Source organism: Pecten maximus, chromosome 15 (assembly GCF_902652985.1).
Source record: "Pecten maximus chromosome 15, xPecMax1.1, whole genome shotgun sequence".
Classification (NCBI taxonomy): Eukaryota; Metazoa; Mollusca; class Bivalvia; order Pectinida; family Pectinidae; genus Pecten; species Pecten maximus.
Genome location: NC_047029.1, coordinates 26,357,821 through 26,383,889, shown reverse-complemented (window position 1 = coordinate 26,383,889; position 26,069 = coordinate 26,357,821). Strand labels below are relative to the sequence as shown.

The following is a 26,069-nucleotide window of genomic DNA, read 5'->3' as shown; positions in this document are numbered from 1 at the left end:
ATACTTCACTGTATATGTTATCTTGGAAGGCATTTAGTGAATATATTGTCCTTGGAGACATTTACTGTATCTATTGTCCTAGAAGACACTTACTGTATCTGATGTCCAAGACGACACTCACTGTATATGTTGTCCTAGGAGACACTTACTGTATATGTTGTCCAAGACGACACTTACTGTATCTGTTGTCCAAGACGACACTTACTGTATATGTTGTCCTAGGAGACACTTACTGTATATGTTGTCTTTGAAGACATTTACTGTATCTGTTGTCCAAGACGACACTTACTGTATCTGTTGTCAAAGACGACACTTACTGTATATGTTGTCTTGGAAAACATTTAATGTATCTGTTGTCCTATGAGACACTTACTGTATATGTTGTCCTAGAAGCCACTTACTGTATCTGATGTCCAAGACGACACTTACTGTTTCTGTTGTCAAAGACGACACTTACTTTATCTGTTGTCCTAGGACACACTTACTGTATCTGATGTCCAAGACGACACTCACTGTATATGTTGTCCAAGACGACACTTACTGTATCTGTTGTCCAAGACGACACTTACTGTATATGTTGTCCTAGAAGCCACTTACTGTATCTGATGTCCAAGACGACACTTACTGTTTCTGTTGTCAAAGACGACACTTACTTTATCTGTTGTCCTAGGAGACACTTACTGTATATGTTGTCTTTGAAGACATTTAATGTATCTGTTGTCCAACAAGACACTCACTGTATCTGTTGTCTTGGAAGACATTTACTGCTTATATTGTCCTAGGAGACATCTTCTGTATCTGTTGTGATATGAGACACTTACTGTATATGTTGTCCTAGGAAACACTTACTGTATCTGATGTCCAAGACGACACTTACTGTATCTGTTGTCCAAGACGACACTTACTGTATCTGTTGTTCAAGACGACACTTACTGTATCTGTTGTCCAAGACGACACTTACTGTTTCTGTTGTCCAAGACGACACTTACTGTATATGTTGTCCTGGAAGACACTTACTGTATATATTATCGAAGAAGTCATTTACTGTATATATTGTCCAAGAAGACACTTACTGTATAAGTTACCCTAGAAGACAATTACTGTATCCGCTGTCTTTGGAGACACTTACTTCATCTGTTCGTGTTAAAATGTATTTTTTCGTATAATGATTTTTTCTTACTGGGTGAAAAGCCATGCTAGTGTACGTCGTGTCCATGGAGTTTGATAGTAACCAACTTGCCACGTTCAAATTTTTGTAAATAGTAGCACCAGTTCAAATTGTATTTATTTCGTATTCCTTTAACATTGTACAATATCCAAACAATCGGTAGTGATTAAGTAATCTAACGGCTGATTGTAAGTACCCTCTTGTTACTTTAGACCCTTGTGTAATGCAGCTAGATTTTCACACTTTTGGCCCCTATCATCTTTGACAAGTGTTAGAAGGATGAAACAGCCGTTTGATGTCCCTAACATCACTTACAAGGGCTAGAAGGACACAGAAGCTGTATTATACAGTTTCATAGTCAGTGATCATTTTGTACTCTATATTTTACCAAATCCATACTTGTACACTCATTTTGAGATTGTGATTATAAGGAAGCATCCTCCTGTAGATCGATATGAAAGTCACATCTGTATTATTTAATAGGATGCATGAAAAAGGATTTACTTGATTCTGTTTTGAAAAAAAAACACACAAAACAAAACAAAACATTGTTTTATATGGCCTATTAAAATATATTCAAGATAATCCTAATATTCAAGCTATTGTACTGAATCCCTGTAAAAAACTACTTTTATTATTGGACTTTTTCGTTTAAAAAAAATATTTGTTTAAGGCAATTAAATGTGACGTCACAAACGACGACGTCATTTTATAAGATCATGGGCTGATTACATATTTTTCAAGCCAATGTAAATGCGCGTTTCAGGCAAAATTGAAGTATTTCTTGATAATCTCTGAAAAGTAGATCTTATTATTGACCGGTTATCAGCTTCAGTTTATTGTCGAAATTAATGAAATCTAGGGATTGTTAAATGATGGAGACATTGTTATATGACGTCATTGTATCCTCCTATCACTCAAACTTTTATTCTAACCGTGGTCTGTTTTAGTAAAATTTCGAAACAAACTATAGACTACATTGACATTTTGCCAAAAATAATAACTTTGATAATGTTTATATTATTACTATCTTCATCTGGTAAACAAAATATTGTCAACAAGACGCAATGTATAAGCTCCTTTCAAAACAATTTAGACTTAGATACAGCAAGACAATAAATTTAACTAGGTTATGCAGCTTGTTGGACCTTCTTGTACTTGTCAGTGATGATAAGGAGGCGTATAAGATAGGTCGAAGAGTATGAGTAATCTAGAACCGATTACTGCGCGGTAGCCGACAAAAAAAATGCATATTCCCGGATATGTTTTTTTATGGATCTGTGTCGCCTGTCGGAAAAATGGCTTCGGCCAACACTGTCGTCTTCCGTTGTGCTGATATCTCGCCAAGTGCATTAAAGACTCAACACGATTCTCTGTAAACAGTTGTTAAAAGACGAAGTTTATCGATTTGGCAAATTTAATCTAAACCCCGTAAAAGACTGCTGTAGGTTTTAGTCGTCCGTGCGATTGTCACGTTAGTTAGAGTAATTTATCTTAGTCCTTTGTTATTGAAACCGTACACACATACGTTCATAATTATAGTGTACTGTTTATGTACACTGACTCCTAGTTTGGCGTGAGCATCTATAGATCTGTCCTTCTTCCTGTCATTCTTCTTTGCTGTTTTTTTTATAATCATCAAAAGTATACTATGTCGCTATCGCAAAATGTATGCCCAACCCAATTGTGTTTAAAAAATAAAATACTTTTAAATCAAATAATACATTCTATAAGACAAGATATCGAAGAAGAAATAAATTATAAGACAATCGCTATACCAGAAGAGCTCGTGTTTGCATTTATACACTTATTGGTGCATGTAACTATACATTTATACACTTATTGGTGCATGTAACTATACATTTATACACTTATTGGTGCATGTAACTATACATTTATACACTTATTGGTGCATGTAACTATACATTTATACACTTATTGGTGCATGTAACTATACATTTCTAATTGTTTCTGAACGTCATTGTGTACTGTGTTATACATAACTAGTAGCATTACAGAATTATCTGTTTACATGTTTAAACTTAATATCTCCCATATGTGCTAGTCGGAATTAGCTGTATGGTATTCAATTTTGTACAAAACATTGCGAACATTCTGCAGTAAACAAACACTTCTAAACCATACATGTGTGAGTACTGTATTTTTGCTATAGATTCATAATCCATAGTATAAATATTCGCTGGGTACTTATTTCTGTGGGTTTTTTAATGACCGCGGAAATACCCCGCGACTATTTGTCAGAAAATATCTTACAAATAATGATGAATGTTTCTTTTTCATAAAGGAACGTATTGTAACCGGACCTGGGACGGGATTGCGTGCTGGCCGGAAACGGAGCCTGGGTCTTATGCCCGAATGCCTTGTCCTGACTATTTCCATGGATTTTACGTTAACAGTATGTATACGTAATATGGAATATTCCAACTTCATCTAATCAGTTATGTACTAATCAGGTGTTGTGTACGTTTAAAAGTTGGTTTTAATCGACCTTGTCAATAAAAAAAGAATATACACGTATGTGAAAGGAATATTTATAAATGACCAATGTGCATGCTTCACATTCAACTTCAGAAAACTCCATTATGGAAGTTGGATACGATATCAACTAGAATGATGATGCTTTAATATACAATATCAGATTAAAGTGAAAGTAGTATATCCTTCTTAATCTGCAGCAACAACCTCATAAGGAATTAACGTAATAATTTGAGACTATAATATCCAATAACATCTCCTTCATCAATAGTAGTTAGTTGTAATTAACATATATTATCAGTTTTAACGAGAGCTGACAGCTAATATCCTTGTTATCACTGATAAACACTGACAAGCAAACAAATATCAAAATCGATAAGCCCGGAGCAATGTACGAACAAAGTATAGAATACAAGGGTTTCGATATTATAACTCTTCTATTTTTGGAGGCGCGTTAAGACATAGGGTCTGAAAGGAGATGGGACTAGCTACTATTGAAAACAGAGACAAGTTAAACGTGTATCTGTAAACATTAAAAATGTTTTTAACATAGATTTCACAGAGTTTTAGACTCAAACTGAAAACTTGTGAAAGAGGTATTAGTTTGAGTGTAAGAGGTATTAGTTTGAGTGTGAGAGGTATACGTTTGAGTGAAAGAGGTATTAGTTTGAGTGAAAGAGGTATTAGTTTGAGTGTGAGAGGTATTAGTTTGAGCGTAAGAGGTATTAGTTTGAGTGAAAGAGGTATTAGTTTGAGTGAAAGAGGTATTAGTTTGAGTGTGAGAGGTATTAGTTTGAGTGTGAGAGGTATTAGTTTGAGTGTGAGAGGTATACGTTTGAGTGTGAGAGGTATTAGTTTGAGTGTAAGAGGTATTAGTTTGAGTGTGAGCGGTATTCAGTTTGCGTGTGAGAGGTCTTCGTTTGCGTGAAAGAGGTCTTCGTTTGGTGTCCAGATGTCTTATTTGAGTGTGAAGGTATACGTTTGAGTGTGAGAGGTATTAGTTTAGTGTGAGAGGTCTAAGTTTGAGTGTAAGCGGTCTTGTTTGGTGTGCGGTTTAGTTTGCGTGTGCCCGGTCTTAGTTTGCGTGTGCGCGGTCTTCGTTTGCGTGTCAGCGGTCTTCGTTTGCGTGTGCGCAGGTCTTCTTTGCGTGTGCGCGGTATTCGTTTGAGTGTCGGGTGCTTGTTTGCGTGTGCCGGTATTAGTTTGCGTGTCCCTGTCTTACGTTTGCGTGTGCGCGGTCTTCGTTTCGTGTGAGAGGTCTTCGTTTGAGTGTAAGAGGTATTAGTTTGGGTATGAGAGGTATTAGTTTGAGTGTAAGAGGTATTAGTTTGAGTGTAAGAGGTATTAGTTTGAGTGATACATGTATTAGTTTGAGTGTAAGATGTATTAGTTTGAGTGTGAGAGGTATTAGTTTGAGTGTGAGAGGTATTAGTTTGAGTGTGAGAGGTATTAGTTTGAGTGTGAGAAGTATTAGTTTGAGTGAAAGATGTATTAGTTTGAGTGTAAGATGTATTAGTTTGAGTGTAAGAGGTATTAGTTTGAGTGAAAGAGGTATTAGTTTGAGTGAAAGAGGTATTAGTTTGAGTGTGAGAGGTATTAGTTTGAGTGTGAGAGGTATTAGTTTGAGTGTGAGAGGTATTAGTTTGAGTGTAAGATGTATTAGTTTGAGTGTAAGAGGTATTAGTTTGAGTGTAAGAGGTATTAGTTTGAGTGAAAGAGGTATTAGTTTGAGTGAAAGAGGTATTAGTTTGAGTGTGAGAGGTATTAGTTTGAGTGTGAGAGGTATTAGTTTGAGTGTGAGAGGTATTAGTTTGAGTGAAAGATGTATTAGTTTGAGTGTAAGATGTATTAGTTTGAGTGTAAGAGGTATTAGTTTGAGTGAAAGAGGTATTAGTTTGAGTGTGAGAGGTATTAGTTTGAGTGTAAGATGTATTAGTTTGGGTATGAGAGGTATTAGTTTTAGTATGAGAGGTATTAGTTTGAGTGTGAGAGGTATTATTTTGAGTGTAAGAAGTATTAGTTTGAGTGAAAGAGGTATTAGTTTGAGTGTGAGAGATATTAGTTTAAGCGTAAGAGGTATTAGTTTGAGTGTGAGAGGTATTAGTTTGAGTGTAAGAGGTATTAGTAGAGTGTGAGAGGTAGTAGTTTGAGTGAAAAAGGTATTAGTTTGAGTGACCATTACGTTGAAAAATAGGGAATCTGCTAAGAAGGCAATATGATTAAATCTTCCGGTCAAGTTCATTTAAAAGTTAAAGGGGAATATGATCCAGGTAGGGTAAGCGTCATATTTTCCATCGACGAAACCCGCCATAAAAATCCAGTCCAACTCAAGGTTACGTTGTAGCCTATATGGTATCCCAGAGAGGTTACAACGAAACAATGATATGGAATACGATTGATTCTATTGAGAACATTTGCTGCTGATATCATGATCTCGCAGAGCCTTTATCTATATTCTCTCGAATAAGACAACCATTTACCGGTACATTAGAACGGCTGAATCAATGACCAACATTTTAGAAACAACAAGTTAAAATGTTCTTATAACGTCAATCCAGTGATATCTGTTCTATTCTTGGTGCAGTATTTGGGTTTTGTTTTTTTATTTCAGTTTCTTGTTACAAGCTTTAATTTTCAATTTACCGGTTAAGGAACTTTCAAAGACTTTGTGACTGAATAGACAGCGTCAGTCCTGTTTTTGGGGTTGAAAGTCGTCATTTATTCAGTTACACAAGTTCATAAGCGAAATTTTCTTTCTCGTCAAACTGATTTCGAAAATCCTTATTTGTTTATAGTGGTAATTTGGAAGAAGATTGTACATAAAACAAAATCAAAATATGTCTTTCCCCCCAAAATGTATCTTCTGTAATCTATAAGACGTAAATGTGTATTCTGAAATAATGCTAAGCATGCCATATTGTTCGGCAATGTCTGTGACTTTTCGATCATAAACAATATAAAGTAAATATTGATATTGTTAACAAAGTCCGACACATCAAAGACAAACACTTGTCCGATCAAGATTTCGTCAACATAAGCACGTGCTTGTTCGGTGTTTCCTCGTGCGTCTTTAAAGCGTACAATGCAACAGGTGAGCACGACACTTGCATAACCCTCTATCTTTAATAGGTATCAGGAAGGAAAACATATGGTGCTCATTTATCACTAATATTAATCAATTTATAACACTGTTTGATGTTCGCTAGTGAAGTGTTGGTAGCTAGGAAGGTATTTGAGTTTATTTGTTTATCTATGGCTGTTCATATGATGTGGGTGTTACTGTATTGTTATGAAGGGGACTTGACATTAGCCACAGTTGTAATAAATGCCAAATTGACATTTACTCAGAGAGCTTTTACGATCCGATACTTCATAAGTTAACATAGATTGTTCAAATATGATATATGATAAAGTTGATAAAATATCTTATGAAAATATATAAGATATGATTTAGTAATGAAATATAACGTATAACTGAAATATGATATTTAATCATCACAAAAGATATCTTATTACGATCAGATTATATATTCAATAAACAATTTCGATATCTTGTTACTACTGCGATAGGGTATAACTAATTTTATACTCGTTAGTGTAGAATCAAACATTTTGTAAACAAAGAACAAAATTTAACATTGCTGTATATTGGGGATCAGTTAATATTTTAAGATTTTATCAAACGGGTCTTAGACGTTTTTTATTTTTGCGAACCTTTCCGGGTTTAAAAGAAAAAAATATGACTTTATAAAATTGAGACAGACATTTTGTTCCGCCATTCACGATGCATTAAGTCACGTCATTGTCCATATTATAGCGTCACGTTCGATTTCTGACTAGCATAGCTAAAGCCAATAAAATTACTCCATGGTATATTACACTTAATTGCATTTTTACTAGTTAAATATAGAATTTTACCAAATTGATAAAACTTATTGCACTGAAATTATAAGATTTTGCAGTGAAAATATAGGTTTTTGTTTTTGACCAATCAGATCGAACCTTTGTATTCACCCCATTGGAGAGATAAAAGGGTTGTTTTGCTGTATTTCTGAAATATTCGGACTAGTTTTCGACAAAATACTCAATTGATGTTAGCTTTTCTTGCACGGATTATCCTATAACAGCAGAAAACGCTCAAATTGTGCTGATCAGTCCTTTTAAAAATGCGTCGTCATGTTGAGGTAGAGTAACGTCACAAAGAGACGACGTCATGAATTATGTTACTGATTCCCGCACTTTTTGACGCTATTAATTTTTCGATGTTTTCAATTTGCTTATATCATAAAAATGAAAATAAAAAATGATTGGTTTCCCGTTTGATATTTCGCTTGTGTGACAGAATATATTGATATTTTTCACTCGTGCTTCGTATTTGTGAAGATATCGAGATTCTGTCATACTCGTGAAATATATGTTATATTAAACGGGAAACTATTCAATATCCTTTATATTCTTAGCGACATATGAATACTATATTTACGATGGTTTGTATATTTCATATTCTAGCAGATCTCAGTTTGATTTTAATCATCCAGCAGTTATATCGAATGCACAATCGAAGTATAAAATGATTGACATTAATCATTTATTCCTGCTCAGATGTTGCCACAAAGCACTGCCTACCAGACGGTCGTTGGTTTGTTCATCCCGTTATTAATCAGACATGGACGAACTACACTACCTGCTTTGACCAGGAAATGCTTACTCCAACTGAATCTGTTCCCGAACTTATCCAGGTATTTATTTCAGAATGTCACGTGTCAGTGATCACGTGTTAGAAGCTTTATCACATATCGTAGTTTTATCACAAGCAACTAATTAACCTCCATCTTTAATTCTCATAAATCAAGCAGTTTAGATTTTTGTTTGGAAAGGAACGGAAATAAACATGCTATTTTAGGACGACAGAACATTTACACAACTAAAGATGGTGATAAGCAATTATTTTATCAAATACAATTTAGGTTTTCCTTTTAAGGTAAATAAACAAGTTGAAGATAAAAATATAAAGGTTACGGATTTCGGGTCAATTCATCACACACTCGGTGTGTTTGTGTACTTGTATATACGAGTAACGTATCGTTGGTCTGCGTACCTGTCTTTTGACGTTATGTATTTTGGATCCCTTTATCAAACCATTTCATGTTTATGTATACCTGTATATTAAAGTCCTATAAAGATCGATATTCCCTGGTCCATTAAGTCATAATGACAGACAGGTGTGCATGTATTTCCAGAATCATGTTTTAAACGGTCGTTATTGTCAGGTAGTAGTTCGGTTGAATCAATTAATAGCATAAACAATTCCGCATTTCCGTGGTAAGTAATAGTACTTTGAGAGATGTCAATGTTATATGCTTAAAAGGGGGCTCAACGCTCCCTAACCCTGTCGGGAATCTGAGAAATGGACCAGTCTGTGCTGTCGTGGTCATGTCCTTGGGCAGGACACTTTACTCTTATTGTTCTGGAAAGTATGAGACGGTCCTTCCCAGTGAGGTAATCACCAACTACTACAAGGAGACTCCTCCTCAAAATGACACTGGCTGTCCACGGTATGATAAACAAACAAACAAACAAATGTATCTACATGTGATATAAATAACTAGTTTGTATCATACTGACCGTTCGAATGTGAAACTTAACGTCACTTGATTAGAGCTATAGCCAGCTATGACATCATCGCCAATATTAATTTATTGTTTCATGGTTCTATTTGTTCACAGATTCACTTGAAGAACATACGGCTGATGTACAACATCGGGTACGGGATCTCCCTCCTGTCTCTCTCTATCGCTGTCTTTGTCATGATTTACTTCCGGTGAGTTGCATGATGGGGAAAATATTTCATACATGTCAACTTGTCCAGTTCACACATTCCCATAGTGTTAATACGCATTACAACACACGCCAAAATATAGATTGGCGGAAATACCCAATCATTTCTGCGTGAACATAATTATATTTTATATCGGTTATAATGTTCAAGGTTTTTTTGAACGTTTAGAAGAAAAGGTTCGTTATTGTGGAAATTTTGGGAAAAGTCTATATCTATGCCCGCTCGTATTTTTAGCGATTGGTTATCTCCTTATGGATTAGCGGAAAACAGAATTACTTAAACAGCGATTGGTTATCTCCTTATAGATTAGCGGAAAACAGAATTACTTAAACAGCGATTGGTTATCTCCTTATAGATTAGCGGAAAACAGAATTACTTAAACAGCGATTGGTTATCTCCTTATAGATTAGCGGAAAACAGAATTACTTAAACAGCGATTGGTTATCTCCTTATAGATTAGCGGAAAACAGAATTACTTAAACAGCGATTGGTTATCTCCTTATAGATTAGCGGAAAACAGAATTACTTACACAATTTGGAGGAATAAAGGAAATTTTAATAAACTTCAGCAAGCTTTACTTATCCATGTTTTCATTTTCACAGTAAATTACATTGTCCCCGGAACACGGTCCACGTGAACCTGTTTGTATCGTTCATCCTGCGTGCCACAGTTTCTATTCTGAAAGAAACACTTCTAGTTCAGGGCCTTGGTTTGCAAAAAGATGTCGAACAAATTCCGTATGAAGATACAGTGCTGTTTATATCAGAAGGAACGGTAAGTTAAATGCTTGTTTTATGTTTACCCTTTCACCCCGGTTTAATAATCATAGTACTTTGGATGGAATTTAGCCTACCCTTTCAAGCGTCTAAGTCACTCAGATGACAATACTGCCAGATGACACTCATGGCGACTTCTAGGTCTACAGGGAAGTCGAGATTTAAGTGATTCTAAGTGTGTTTTAGTGACTATATGTAACAACACAAATATACCATAGGTTTCTTTGCAATAGTCAAGAATATTTGACCATCGGTATTGGTTAATGACCGATGTTCTATTGCACGAGACCGAAGAATATAGAATAGAACATCTGCCTAGTGCAATAGAACATCGGTCGATTACCAGAACTGAGGGTCAAATATCTGTATGTATACTTTATTTAAAGAAAAACCGTTAACGACGACTTGCATATGTTATATTTCAGCAGATGATATATATATATACAGGTTTTTTTTATAATTATTATTTTTTATTAATTTGTTTATTAATAGTTTGCCTTCGTTTGATTAATTTTGAGTTAAAATTATGGTTTCGTTATTATTTCAGTATCATACTGTACCCGTTGTTTTTGTAACTGATCATGGTCCATAAACATGTAGCTGGCTCAGTATCCGGCCATATTCTCTTACCCCAGGATTATGTCTTTCATCATTACAATTAAATACAGCGGTATGTTGTGGCTTATATTGCTTTCCCTTTGATATTTGGCAGGATGATACAAATAACATGTCATTATTGCCCACAGTGGATGTAATGATGATACTTAGGATTCGTGTAAATAGCATAATAAATGCATTATAGATGTCTTAATAGTATCTAATACGGGCATGTTTTATTAATTGTAAAAAGCAGATTAACAGATTAAATGTCAACAACAAGACCCATGGTTAGCCATGATATATACTAACAATTAATTAAATTACTTCAGTCCCCTCACCAGAGTAGTCATTTATAGGCTTGTTAATATCACTGGAATGGCTATTTACATGAACCTTTAAACATAAGTAGATATAAAATTGCTTATGAAATAGGAGTTTCATGTTGTTTCATTATGAAGCATACTAACGTTGATAAACATAAACGAATATAATAGTTGGCAACGAAAATGTATACACTGTTACATTTCTTGAGCACTCGGTTGTCTTGAAATCCCAGGATAACATTGCGTAACTAACGACATGGCAAAACTGTGGTTTAGAAAGAAAAGATGTATATATCTTAAAGGAGTTAAGAGTAGGTGAAAGCATGGCAACATTGATACTTTGAGGGGGGAACATTTGATACAATATGGCTTTAATGCGGGAAATGGTACGTAGACACACGACATTAGCGTTTAAGAGGAAAAGGAAAGATAACCTAAAATAAAATACTTGTTTCGCTTTTGTTGTAAATTAATGAAGTTTACATTTACATCTAGGTATGGAATTTCCGAAAGAAATTAACCATTACCTATGCCCATTGTAATCCTACATGTCTGCCTTATTTTTATATTCAGCACTGGGAGTGTAAATTACTGTTCTCTATCTTCTACTACGTCCTGTCCGCCAGCTACATGTGGATCTTTGTGGAAGGCATACATCTACACACTCTCATCTTGGTATCCGTCTTCTCTGAGCGGAGTAGCATCAAATACTACGTCATCCTCGGCTGGGGTTAGTATACTGCATTGTAATCCATCTTCGAATAAACGAAATACCTTCTGACATGTATAACAGGTAAAAATGTATAGCTACCAACACTTTCGGAGTTATTGATCAGAAGGTGGTTGAGTGAAGAAACAGTTATTGTACTCACATTTTACGATGGCCGTCAGAGTTAGATACCCCGATTGGACATGAGAATGGGTGAACGAGTATCCTGTAGGGACACGCTGCTGCTTATGTCCTGGCAAAATACGTTTTTTTAAAAAGGGGTTTACGATATGACCTGTCATGTTATCTTATTTCCTGGCATCTGTCGTTTGAGAGTCAAATATGTCATGTTAGAACGAGAACATTATTTTGGTCATGTGACAACCCTGTCCTTGCTGGTGAAACACCAGCAGTTAAAGAGAGTGACTAGTCTATAAAGAAACTATAAAGGTGTTAAAATATAAACGAAACCATATTTGTTTAAACAGGATGATTCAATAGTTATCTGTATAGGAAAAGTAATTTTAAATTCTACAAAAGAACATACATCCACAAATTTCCACAGAACTAGTCTTGTAATGTATAAGGGCATATGCTTAAAGCTTCTTATGTACAGTCAGATTGTAGTACATGTAAGATGCAGCAGCGAATACCCAAATAATAAAATTTGAAAAATAACCATGCCGTTTTTCTGACAAGTGTACATAGCACACAATAAGTCAACTAATTTGAATATCATTACCAAATATGGCATAAACAAAAATGCTCCCACTGGATCCTATTACGACATCTGATAAAAGTAAGAAGGATGTTTTAAACAGAAATGATTCATCTCGGATTTTTGTTGATTTTGTTTTCAATTTCCATCTCTTACCTGAAATTCTTCAGCCTCCCTTCTTATCATATTTGTGAGATATCATTCATTACCGCCATTTGCATTTCAAGGTGAAAACAGATAGCAACTGTATTTAGCCACAACATTTTCCCGAGTCGCTTTTTAGGAGATATGTCAATACAGTTCACGTTATTGTTTAAAATCAGTTTCCGTCTTACTGACAGTTGCAACGTTTGCGTTCAACAACTGGAACAGCCTGTAGTCGCATGCAGATTGGTGAACAAAATAGTGCGTTGAAATTGTAATATAATAATCAAGTTTTGTCAAAAAAAGTCATTTTATTTTGCTTTATTCAACATTGTGACGATGAATTATGAAGCATATTTTTTTTCGATTTGTCATCCGGAACAAAATTGTGCATGGATCAATTCCCTTTACACCGTCCAGCTGCCATTTGCATACGACCGCGTCGATTTCGGAATTGAAAGCGTAGCTCAGACCTTTCCAAACCAATAGGGAATTATAGTGCTCTTGTGATATGGTCCTGTCAAATAACCAAAGAGATTATATCAACTTTGTGTTTCGATACATTGCAAAGATAAGTCGCGTCTCGACATTTCGATCATTCAAACACTGAATTGCTGTTTTGCACGTAAAAAGAACATTTATATTCACATTGAATGGTATCATGATCTGGGTGTAAGTTATACTCTCACATACTTCAAACATCTAGTAAGTTGCTATTGTTTACCATCCAAGTGTAAATATAGAGTTTAAATCAGGTAAAAAAAAACAATATTGCGTGCAGCACTTGTAAGCCTGACGGCCTTGTTATTGTGTGCGGTATATGTGATATACTTGAGCTTATAGCGTTACCTTGAAAGATTCTTTTTTCGTACGTTTTGCCGAAATTTATGAAAAATAAAACAAACTACATGTCAACAGCAAGACATGATACATACAAACAAATGACCAAGTTACTTCTGTTCTATTGCACCATCGTAGTGGTTTATTTAAGGCTTGTTAAGACTAGCCCTCCACCACTGGGTTGCGAGTTCGAAACCTACGTGGGGCAGTTGCCAGGTACTGACCGTAGGCCGGTGGTTTTTCTCCGGGTACTCCGGCTTTCCTCCACCTCCAAAACCTGGCACGTCCTTAAATGACACTGGCTGTTAATAGGACGTTAAACCAAAACAAACCATGTTAAATACCACTAGAGGAGTTGTTACTCAGGTCCCTTAACATATCATGTTATTACTGACAATTATCATTGTCAATATCAACCTTTTTGGATTTCAATTTATTTTCATTGGTTGTTGTTTATGGATGATAACACCAATTAATCAAGTATTAATTATTAACATTAAAATATTATTGTTTTGTAATGTGTGACTCAACTTGTGATTTTATCGCTTCTCTCTCTAAAGAACTTTGAGTTGAGGGTACGCTTTTGTGATGAAATTAATCAACCCCCACAGGACAGGACATTTAACATTACTCCATCCCAACAGACGTGTATAATATCATATGAGTGGATTTTTCAGGTTCACCATTCCGATTTTTCAGGTTCACCATTCCTGTATATCATTCCATGGGTGGTTGTCAGGATCACCAAGGAAAACATCCTGTAAGTAAACCTAGCATTAATAACGATATTGGATTTAATCCTAGTCGTTTTTGTGTCGTTTGTAAATTCTCTGGATTGCTAATTTGTAAGATCTGTGCCCCCGTGATTTTCCGTTGTCCTGATTCACAAACATACACGCAAATCCCACGACGTTTTAAAAGTATTCAATAATATGAAAAAGGTACCTTCTGATTTCCTGGGTTTCATCTGAATTTCCAACAATGTATGCTCCAAAAGCACTGATGAGTCCTAGAAAGACGAATGCGTTATATGGTACTGTTTGGAACTACTGTTATACTACTGTATAACGAAATACACGCACCCAGCGGAAATGGTTCTTTATATCCGAAATGTACTATAGGGTTTAAAGACAAATCAGGTCAGACACAATTTCTGCTAGCGCCCCATTTAGAATATATTCTTAGAGGAATTGCTCCATAAAAGCATGGTTAACATAAAAGTGAAATCCAATCCCTATATTTACACTTATGGATGTTGTTTCTATAAGTCTTTGTGATTACAATATTTTTTCTTTGTAAATAAAAAAAAATCATATAAAAGTCGGACACAGTGGGAGGAGTCAATTGAAAGAACAGCCAATGGTGACGCTTCACAACAAATTGAGACTTTTTCCGCGGTAAAAAATAGTTCTGTTTTTTATTATGATATTAACATAAAAACATTTTGATAGATTATCATATTTAATATTGTCAAAAATGTTATTTTTATACATTTAACAATGGTAAACAAACCCTTTGTAACTTAAATTGTAAATGTAAACAAAGCCATGTGCTTGGCGAAAGTAGTTCCCGTACCCTGTCATATTTTCATACGCAAGTTCAAAGGTCAATGTTTCCATGCAAGAATGGTAAACAAATCGGTCTGGTATTGTTATATAGTGACAAAACTTTGCAAGTGTAAATATATGGTAATATATGGCTATACATGTAACTAAATGGTACTAAATGGTACTATATAACGTACTATATGGCACTCTAAAATATTATACATGTACATGGTACACATTCTAGAGGCTAAAATATAGTTTACTCTATGGTGCTATATTGTAATTTATTGTACTATATGTTACAAATACAATGTATGTCATAGTACTGTATATGTCATGGTACCATATGGTACTATATATGTCATGGTACGGTATTGTACTATATATGTCATGGTACCATATGGTACTATATATGTCATGGTACCATATGGTACTATATATGTCATGGTACCATATATGTCATGGTACCATATGGTACTATATATGTCATGGTACTATATGGTATTATATATGTCATGGTACTATATGTTACTACATATGTCATGGTACTATATATGTCATGGTACTGTATGGTACTATATATGTCATGGTACTATATGGTACTATATATGTCATGGTACTGTATGGTACTATGTATGTCATGGTACTATGTATGTCATGGTACTATATGGTACTATATATGTCATGGTACTATATGGTACTATATATGTCATGGTACTATATGGTACTATATATGTCATGGTACTATATATGTCATGGTACTATATGGTACTATATATGTCATGGTACTATATGGTACATGTTCTAGGGGATGATTTAAAGTTTACTATAAGATACTATATGGTACTATATGGTATTATATATGTCATGGTACTATATGGTACTATATGGTACTATATATGTCATGGTACTGTATGGTACTATAAATGTCATGGTACTGTATGGTACTATATATGTCATGGTAATATATGGTACTATATGGTATTATATATGGTATTATATATGTCATGGTACTATATGGTACTATATGGTACTATATTTGTCATGGTACTATATGGTATTATATATGTCATGGTACTGTATGGTACTATATATGTCATAGTTTCATATGGTACTATATATGTCATGGTAATATATGGTACTATATATGTCATAGTATCATATGGTACTATATATGTCATGGTACTATATGGTTCTATATATATCATGGTACTATATATGTCATAGTATCATATGGTACTATATATGTCATGGTAATATATGGTACTATATATGTCATAGTATCATATGGTACTATATATGTCATGGTACTATATGGTTATATATATGTCATGGTACTATATATGTCATGGTACCATATGGTCCTATATATGTCATGGTACTGTATGGTACTATATATGTCATGGTGCTATATATGTCATGGTACTGTATGGTACTATATATGTCATGGTACTATATATGTCATGGTACTGTATGGTACTATATATGTCATGGTACTGTATGGTACTATATATGTCATGATACTATATGGTACTATATATGTCATGGTACTATATGGTACTATATATGTCATGGTACTATATGGTACTATACATGTCATGGTACTATATATGTCATGGTATTGTATGGTACTATATATGTCATGGTACTATATGGTACTATATATGTCATGGTACTATATGGTTCTATATATATCATGGTACTATATATGTCATAGTATCATATGGTACTATATATGTCATGGTAATATATGGTACTATATATGTCATAGTATCATATGGTACTATATATGTCATGGTACTATATGGTTATATATATGTCATGGTACTATATATGTCATGGTACCATATGGTCCTATATATGTCATGGTACTATATATGTCATGGTACTGTATGGTACTATATATGTCATGGTACTGTATGGTACTATATATGTCATGATACTATATGGTACTATATATGTCATGGTACTATATGGTACTATATATGTCATGGTACTATATGATACTTTATATGTCATGGTACTATATATGTCATGGTATTGTATGGTACTATATATGTCATGGTACTATATGGTACTATATATGTCATGGTACTATATATGTCATGGTACTATATGGTACTATATATGTCATGGTATTATACGGTATTATATATGTCATGGTACTATATATGTCATGGTACTATATGGTACTATATATGTCATGGTACTATATATGTCATGGTACCATATGGTACTATATATGTCATGATACTATATATGGCATGGTACTGTATGGTACTATATATGTCATGGTACTATATGGTACTATATATGTCATGGTACTATATATGTCATGGTACTATATGGTACTATATATGTCATGGTACTATATGGTACTATATATGTCATGGTACTATATGGTACTATATATGTCATGGTACTATATATGTCATGGTACTATATGGTACTATATATGTCATGGTATCATATGGTACTATATATGTCATGGTACTATATATGTCATGGTACTATATGGTACTATATATGTCATGGTACCATATATGTCATGGTACCATATGGTACTATATATGTCATGGTACTATATGGTATTATATATGTCATGGTACTATATGTTACTACATATGTCATGGTACTATATATGTCATGGTACTGTATGGTACTATATATGTCATGGTACTATATGGTACTATATATGTCATGGTACTGTATGGTACTATGTATGTCATGGTACTATATATGTCATGGTACTATATGGTACTATATATGTCATGGTACTATATGGTACTATATATGTCATGGTACTATATGGTACTATATATGTCATGGTACTATATATGTCATGGTACTATATGGTACTATATATGTCATGGTACTATATGGTACATGTTCTAGGGGATGATTTAAAGTTTACTATAAGATACTATACGGTACTATATGGTATTATATATGTCATGGTACTATATGGTACTATATGGTACTATATATGTCATGGTACTGTATGGTACTATAAATGTCATGGTACTGTATGGTACTATATATGTCATGGTAATATATGGTACTATATGGTATTATATATGGTATTATATATGTCATGGTACTATATGGTACTATATGGTACTATATTTGTCATGGTACTATATGGTATTATATATGTCATGGTACTGTATGGTACTATATATGTCATAGTTTCATATGGTACTATATATGTCATGGTAATATATGGTACTATATATGTCATAGTATCATATGGTACTATATATGTCATGGTACTATATGGTTCTATATATATCATGGTACTATATATGTCATAGTATCATATGGTACTATATATGTCATGGTAATATATGGTACTATATATGTCATAGTATCATATGGTACTATATATGTCATGGTACTATATGGTTATATATATGTCATGGTACTATATATGTCATGGTACCATATGGTCCTATATATGTCATGGTACTATATATGTCATGGTACTGTATGGTACTATATATGTCATGGTACTGTATGGTACTATATATGTCATGATACTATATGGTACTATATATGTCATGGTACTATATGGTACTATATGTGTCATGGTACTATATGGTACTATATATGTCATGGTACTATATATGTCATGGTATTGTATGGTACTATATATGTCATGGTACTATATGGTTCTATATATATCATGGTACTATATATGTCATAGTATCATATGGTACTATATATGTCATGGTAATATATGGTACTATATATGTCATAGTATCATATGGTACTATATATGTCATGGTACTATATGGTTATATATATGTCATGGTACTATATATGTCATGGTACCATATGGTCCTATATATGTCATGGTACTATATATGTCATGGTACTGTATGGTACTATATATGTCATGGTACTGTATGGTACTATATATGTCATGATACTATATGGTACTATATATGTCATGGTACTATATGGTACTATATATGTCATGGTACTATATGGTACTATATATGTCATGGTACTATATATGTCATGGTATTGTATGGTACTATATATGTCATGGTACTATATGGTACTATATATGTCATGGTACTATATATGTCATGGTACTATATGGTACTATATATGTCATGGTATTATACGGTATTATATATGTCATGGTACTATATATGTCATGGTACTATATGGTACTATATATGTCATGGTACTATATATGTCATGGTACCATATGGTACTATATATGTCATGATACTATATATGGCATGGTACTGTATGGTACTATATATGTCATGGTACTATATGGTACTATATATGTCATGGTACTATATATGTCATGGTACTATATGGTACTATATATGTCATGGTACTATATGGTACTATATATGTCATGGTACTATATGGTACTATATATGTCATGGTACTATATATGTCATGGTACTATATGGTACTATATATGTCATGGTATCATATGGTACTATATATGTCATGGTACTATATATGTCATGGTACTATATGGTACTATATATGTCATGGTATCATATGGTACTATATATGTCATGGTACTATATATGTCATGGTACTATATATGTCATGGTACTATATTGTACTATATATGTCATGGTACTATATGGTACTATATATGTCATGGTACTATATGGTACTAGATATGTCATAGTACTATATATGTCATGGTACTATATGGTACTATATATGTCATGGTACTATATGGTGATATATATGTCATGGTACTATATGGTACTATATATGTCATGGTACTATATGGTACTATATATGTCATGGTACTATATGGTAATATATATGTCATGGTATTGTATGGTACCATATATCTCATGGTACCATATGGTACTATATATGTCATGGTACCATATGGTACTATATATGTCATGGTACCATATGGTACTATATATGTCATGGTACTATATATGTCATGGTACCATATGGTACTATATATGTCATGGTACTATATGGTTCTATATATGTCATGGTACTATATATGTCATGGTACTATATGGTACTATATGGTACTATATATGTCATGGCACTGTATGGTACTATATATGTCATGGTACTATATGGTACTATATATGTCATGGTACTATATGGTACTATATATGTCATGGTACTATATGGTACTATATATGTCATGGTACTATATGGTACTATATATGTCATGGTACTATATGGTACTATATATGTCATGGTACCATATGGTACTATATATGTCATGGTACTATATGGTACTATATATATCATGGTACTGTATGGTACTATATATGTCATGGTACTGTATGGTACTTTATATGTTATGGTACTATATGGTACTATATATGTCATGGTACTATATGGTACTATATATGTCATGGTACTATATATGTCATGGTAATATATGGTACTATATATGTCATGGTAATATATATGTCATGGTACTATATATGTCATGGTAATATATATGTCATGGTACTATATATGTCATGGTACTGTATGGTACTATATATGTCATGGTACTATATGGTACTATATATGTCATGGTACCATATGGTACTATATATGTCATGGTACTATATATGTCATGGTAATATATATGTCATGGTACTGTATGGTACTATATATGTCATGGTACTATATGGTACTATATATGTCATGGTACTATATGGTACTATATATGTCATGGTACCATATGGTACTATATATGTCATGGTACTATATTGTACTATATATGTCATGGTACTATAAGGTACTATATATGTCATGGTACTATATAGTACTATATATGTCATGGTACCATATGGTACTATATATGTCATGGTACTATATAGTACTATATATGTCATGGTACCATACGGTACTATATATGTCATGGTACTATATATGTCATGGTACTATATTGTACTATATATGTCATGGAACTATAGTGTACTATATATGTCATGGTACTATATGGTACTATATATGTCATGGTACTATATGGTACTATATATGTCATGGTACTATATGGTACTATATATGTCATGGTACCATATGGTACTATATATGTCATGGTACTATATATGTCATGGTACTATATGGTACTATATATGTCATGGTACTATATATGTCAAGGTACTATATGGTACTATATATGTCATGGTACTATATATGTCATGGTACTATATGGTACTATATATGTCATGGTACTATATTGTACTATATATGTCATGGTACTATATATGTCATGGTACTATATGGTATTATATATGTCATGGTACTATATGTTACTACATATGTCATGGTACTATATATGTCATGGTACTGTATGGTACTATATATGTCATGGTACTATATATGTCATGGTACTATATATGGTACTATATATGTCATGGTACTATATATGTCATGGTACTATATATGTCATGGTACTATAGTGTACTATATATGTCATGGTACTATATATGTCATGGTACTATATGGTATTATATATGTCATGGTACTATATGTTACTACATATGTCATGGTACTATATATGTCATGGTACTATATGGTACTATATATGTCATGGTACTATATGTTACTACATATGTCATGGTACTATATATGTCATGGTACTATATGGTACTATATATGTCATGGTACTAAATATGGTACTATATATGTCATGGTACTATATATGTCATGGTACTATATATGTCATGGTACTATATATGTCATGGTACTATATGGTACTATATATGTCATGGTATCATATGGTACTATATATGTCATGGTACTATATATGTCATGGTACTATATATGTCATGGTACTATATTGTACTATATATGTCATGGTACTATATGGTACTATATATGTCATGGTACTATATGGTACTAGATATGTCATAGTACTATATATGTCATGGTACTATATGGTACTATATATGTCATGGTACTATATGGTGATATATATGTCATGGTACTATATGGTACTATATATGTCATGGTACTATATGGTACTATATATGTCATGGTACTATATGGTAATATATATGTCATGGTATTGTATGGTACCATATATCTCATGGTACCATATGGTACTATATATGTCATGGTACCATATGGTACTATATATGTCATGGTACCATATGGTACTATATATGTCATGGTACTATATATGTCATGGTACCATATGGTACTATATATGTCATGGTACTATATGGTTCTATATATGTCATGGTACTATATGGTACTATATATGTCATGGTACCATATGGTACTATATATGTCATGGTACTATATTGTACTATATATGTCATGGTACTATATAGTACTATATATGTCATGGTACCATATGGTACTATATATGTCATGGTACTATATAGTACTATATATGTCATGGTACCATATGGTACTATATATGTCATGGTACTATATGGTACTATATATGTCATGGTACTATATGGTACTATATATGTCATGGTACCATATGGTACTATATATGTCATGGTACTATATATGTCATGGTACTATATGGTACTATATATGTCATGGTACTATATATGTCAAGGTACTATATGGTACTATATATGTCATGGTACTATATATGTCATGGTACTATATGGTACTATATATGTCATGGTACTATATTGTACTATATATGTCATGGTACTATATATGTCATGGTACTATATGGTATTATATATGTCATGGTACTATATGTTACTACATATGTCATGGTACTATATATGTCATGGTACTGTATGGTACTATATATGTCATGGTACTATATATGTCATGGTACTATATATGGTACTATATATGTCATGGTACTATATATGTCATGGTACTATATATGTCATGGTACTATAGTGTACTATATATGTCATGGTACTATATATGTCATGGTACTATATGGTATTATATATGTCATGGTACTATATGTTACTACATATGTCATGGTACTATATATGTCATGGTACTATATGGTACTATATATGTCATGGTACTATATGTTACTACATATGTCATGGTACTATATATGTCATGGTACTATATGGTACTATATATGTCATGGTACTAAATATGGTACTATATATGTCATGGTACTATATATGTCATGGTACTATATATGTCATGGTACTATAGTGTACTATATATGTGATGGTACTATAGTGTACTATATATGTCATGGTACTATATGGTACTATATATGTCATGGTACTATATATGTCATGGTACTATATATGTCATGGTACTATATGGTACTATATATGTCATGGTACTATATATGTCATGGAACTATAGTGTACTATATATGTCATGGCACTATATAGTACTATATATGTCATGGTACTATATGGTACTATATATGTCATGGTACTATATGGTACTATATATGTCATGGTACTATATGGTACTATATATGTCATGGTACTGTATGGTACTATATATGTCATGGCACTATATGGTACTATATATGTCATGGTACTATATGGTACTATATATGTCATGGTACTATATGGTACTATATATGTCATGGTACCATATGGTACTATATATGTCATGGTACTATATGGTACTATATATGTCATGGTACTATATGGTACTATATATGTCATGGTACTATATGGTACATGTTCTAGGGGATTATTCAAAGTTTACTATATGATACTATATTGTACTACATTATACTTTATTGTACTATACATGTTATTACATTGTTAAATACATGTGTTATAATATATATGTTATATGTTATATTGTGGAATTCTCATTGATGATCACTGATTAATTGATGCTGTTTACAAACATATGCTTATGTCATCACTGTGTTATGATCACTGTCTATTGTTTTCAGATGTTGGAATACAAACCCAACTCATGGATATTTCTGGATCATAAAAGGACCGTTAGTACTGAGTATCATGGTATGTGGTGAATTATACGTGAAGCTCTACAATATCATCTGGCCGAGATTTCTAATCAGTGCGACGCTAAATGATTCTAAATAATATTAATTGAATTCGAAACAAAACATAAATAATTTAATTGTTTGCTTTATTTCAGATCAATTTCTTCCTATTTCTGAACATATTAAGAACGTTGTTTACCAATATGAAAAGTCCGAAGTCACAGTCAGCAAAACGACACAAGTACAGGTACAGTCAAATAAGTCAGTATTGGGAAACTGTATAATGTCTATAGATAAAGTCAGTATTGAGAAACTGTATAATGTCTATAGATAAAGTCAGTATTGGGAAACTGTATAATGTCTTTAGATAAAGTCAGTATTGGGAAACTGTATAATGTCTCTAGATAAAGTCAGTATTGGGAAACTGTATAATGTCTATAGATAAAGTCAGTATTGGGAAACTGTATAATGTCTATAGATAAAGTCAGTATTGGGAAACTGTATAATGTCTATAGATAAAGTCAGTATTGGGAAACTGTATAATGTCTTTAGATAAAGTCAGTATTGGGAAACTGTATAATGTCTATAGATAAAGGAAGAGTACGGGTACAGTCAAATAAATCAGTAAGTGGGCACTTTATAATATATTTATAAAAAGTGTAAGAACAGGTTCAGCCGAATAAGTCAGTAGGTGGGAACTTTATAATGTATATAGATAAAGGAAGAGTACGGGTACAGTCAAATAAGCCAGTAAGTGGGAACTATGAGCCTACATAATCTATATAAAGTGTAGATGATGAGGAAGTACGGGTACATTCGAATAAGTCTGTAAGTGGCAACTTTATAATGTATATAGATATAGGAATAGTACGGGTACAATCAAATAAGCCAGTAGGTGGGAACTTTATAATGTATATAGATATAGGAATAGTACGGGTAGAATCAAATAAGCCAGTAAGTGGGAACTTTATAATGTATATAGATATAGGAATAGTACGGGTAGAATCAAATAAGCCAGTAAGTGGGAACTTTATAATGTATATAGATGTAGGAATAGTACGGGTAGAATCAAATAAGCCAGTAAGTGGGAACTAGGAGCCTACATAATCTATATAAAGTGTAGATGATGAGGAGGTACGGGTACATTCGAATAAGTCTGTAAGTGGGAACTTTATAATGTATATAGATATAGGAATAGTACGGGTACAATCAAATAAGCCAGTAGGTGGGAACTAGGAGCCTACATAATCTATATAGATTATGGGGAGGTATGGGCATATTCGAATAAATCTGTGAGTGAGAACTTTATAATGTATATAGATAAAGGAAGAGTACGGGTACAATCAAATAAGCCAGTAAGTGGGAACTACATATTCTGTATAGATAAAGAGGAAGTACGGGTACAGTCGAATAAGTCAGTATTGGCAAACCTTCGCATATAAGAAGCTTAACCAAGAGTCCATTGATGTAAACATAGCAATATAGTTTTGACAGGTGGAAAATTATTCGTTTCTTTCCGGTGAGAAAAAATATGACAGAAAAGGCCGAAACCTCACCCGACTGTGGATTAAGACCTTGATATAAGAAGGAAAGGCAATTTGTTGTTCACACCGAACGGAAGCCTTAACAGTATCGTAAAAGCCGCGTGGTCGCATCTGTAAGGTACTGTAACGACAGCTCGTGATCACCGCAATTTTGAATATAGGTTTTGTAGCAAACCGTAACTCGCACCGGATTTAGAGCAACTGTAACAGTTAATATCACTGCTGGGTGTAATTATCAGGCACTGTATCGACGTCATAGAATCAAAAGGTCGTAAGTGACATTCCACCAAAAAAAAATATTCTGATAAACAGTAAAAAACTGAATCACATTATTTCAACCAACCAATTTTGACAAAGTTTGCATACTATGTCTGTTTAGTACCAGTTCGAGATATCATTTATGGTTGCCTCACCCTTTTCGTTTAAAGCTGTGAAATTGCCGAAAAACTGCCTCGGCACCTTTTATTTTGACAAATATGATGACAATTGGAG

The 26,069-nt window shown here is 33.3% G+C and overlaps 1 protein-coding gene across 1 annotated transcript in view; it reads left to right on the top strand.

The window, feature by feature from the left end:
* The window catches only part of LOC117343345 (secretin receptor-like), a gene marked incomplete in the record, with an annotated part of 57,721 nt that overhangs the window by 28,976 nt on the left and 2,676 nt on the right, over positions 1 to 26,069 (top strand). The window contains 7 exon segments of the mRNA XM_033905686.1: positions 3,474 to 3,584; positions 8,267 to 8,403; positions 9,391 to 9,485; positions 10,107 to 10,278; positions 11,777 to 11,933; positions 14,314 to 14,374; positions 23,980 to 24,049. Of these exon segments, the coding sequence (XP_033761577.1) occupies positions 3,474 to 3,584; positions 8,267 to 8,403; positions 9,391 to 9,485; positions 10,107 to 10,278; positions 11,777 to 11,933; positions 14,314 to 14,374; positions 23,980 to 24,049 (803 nt within the window).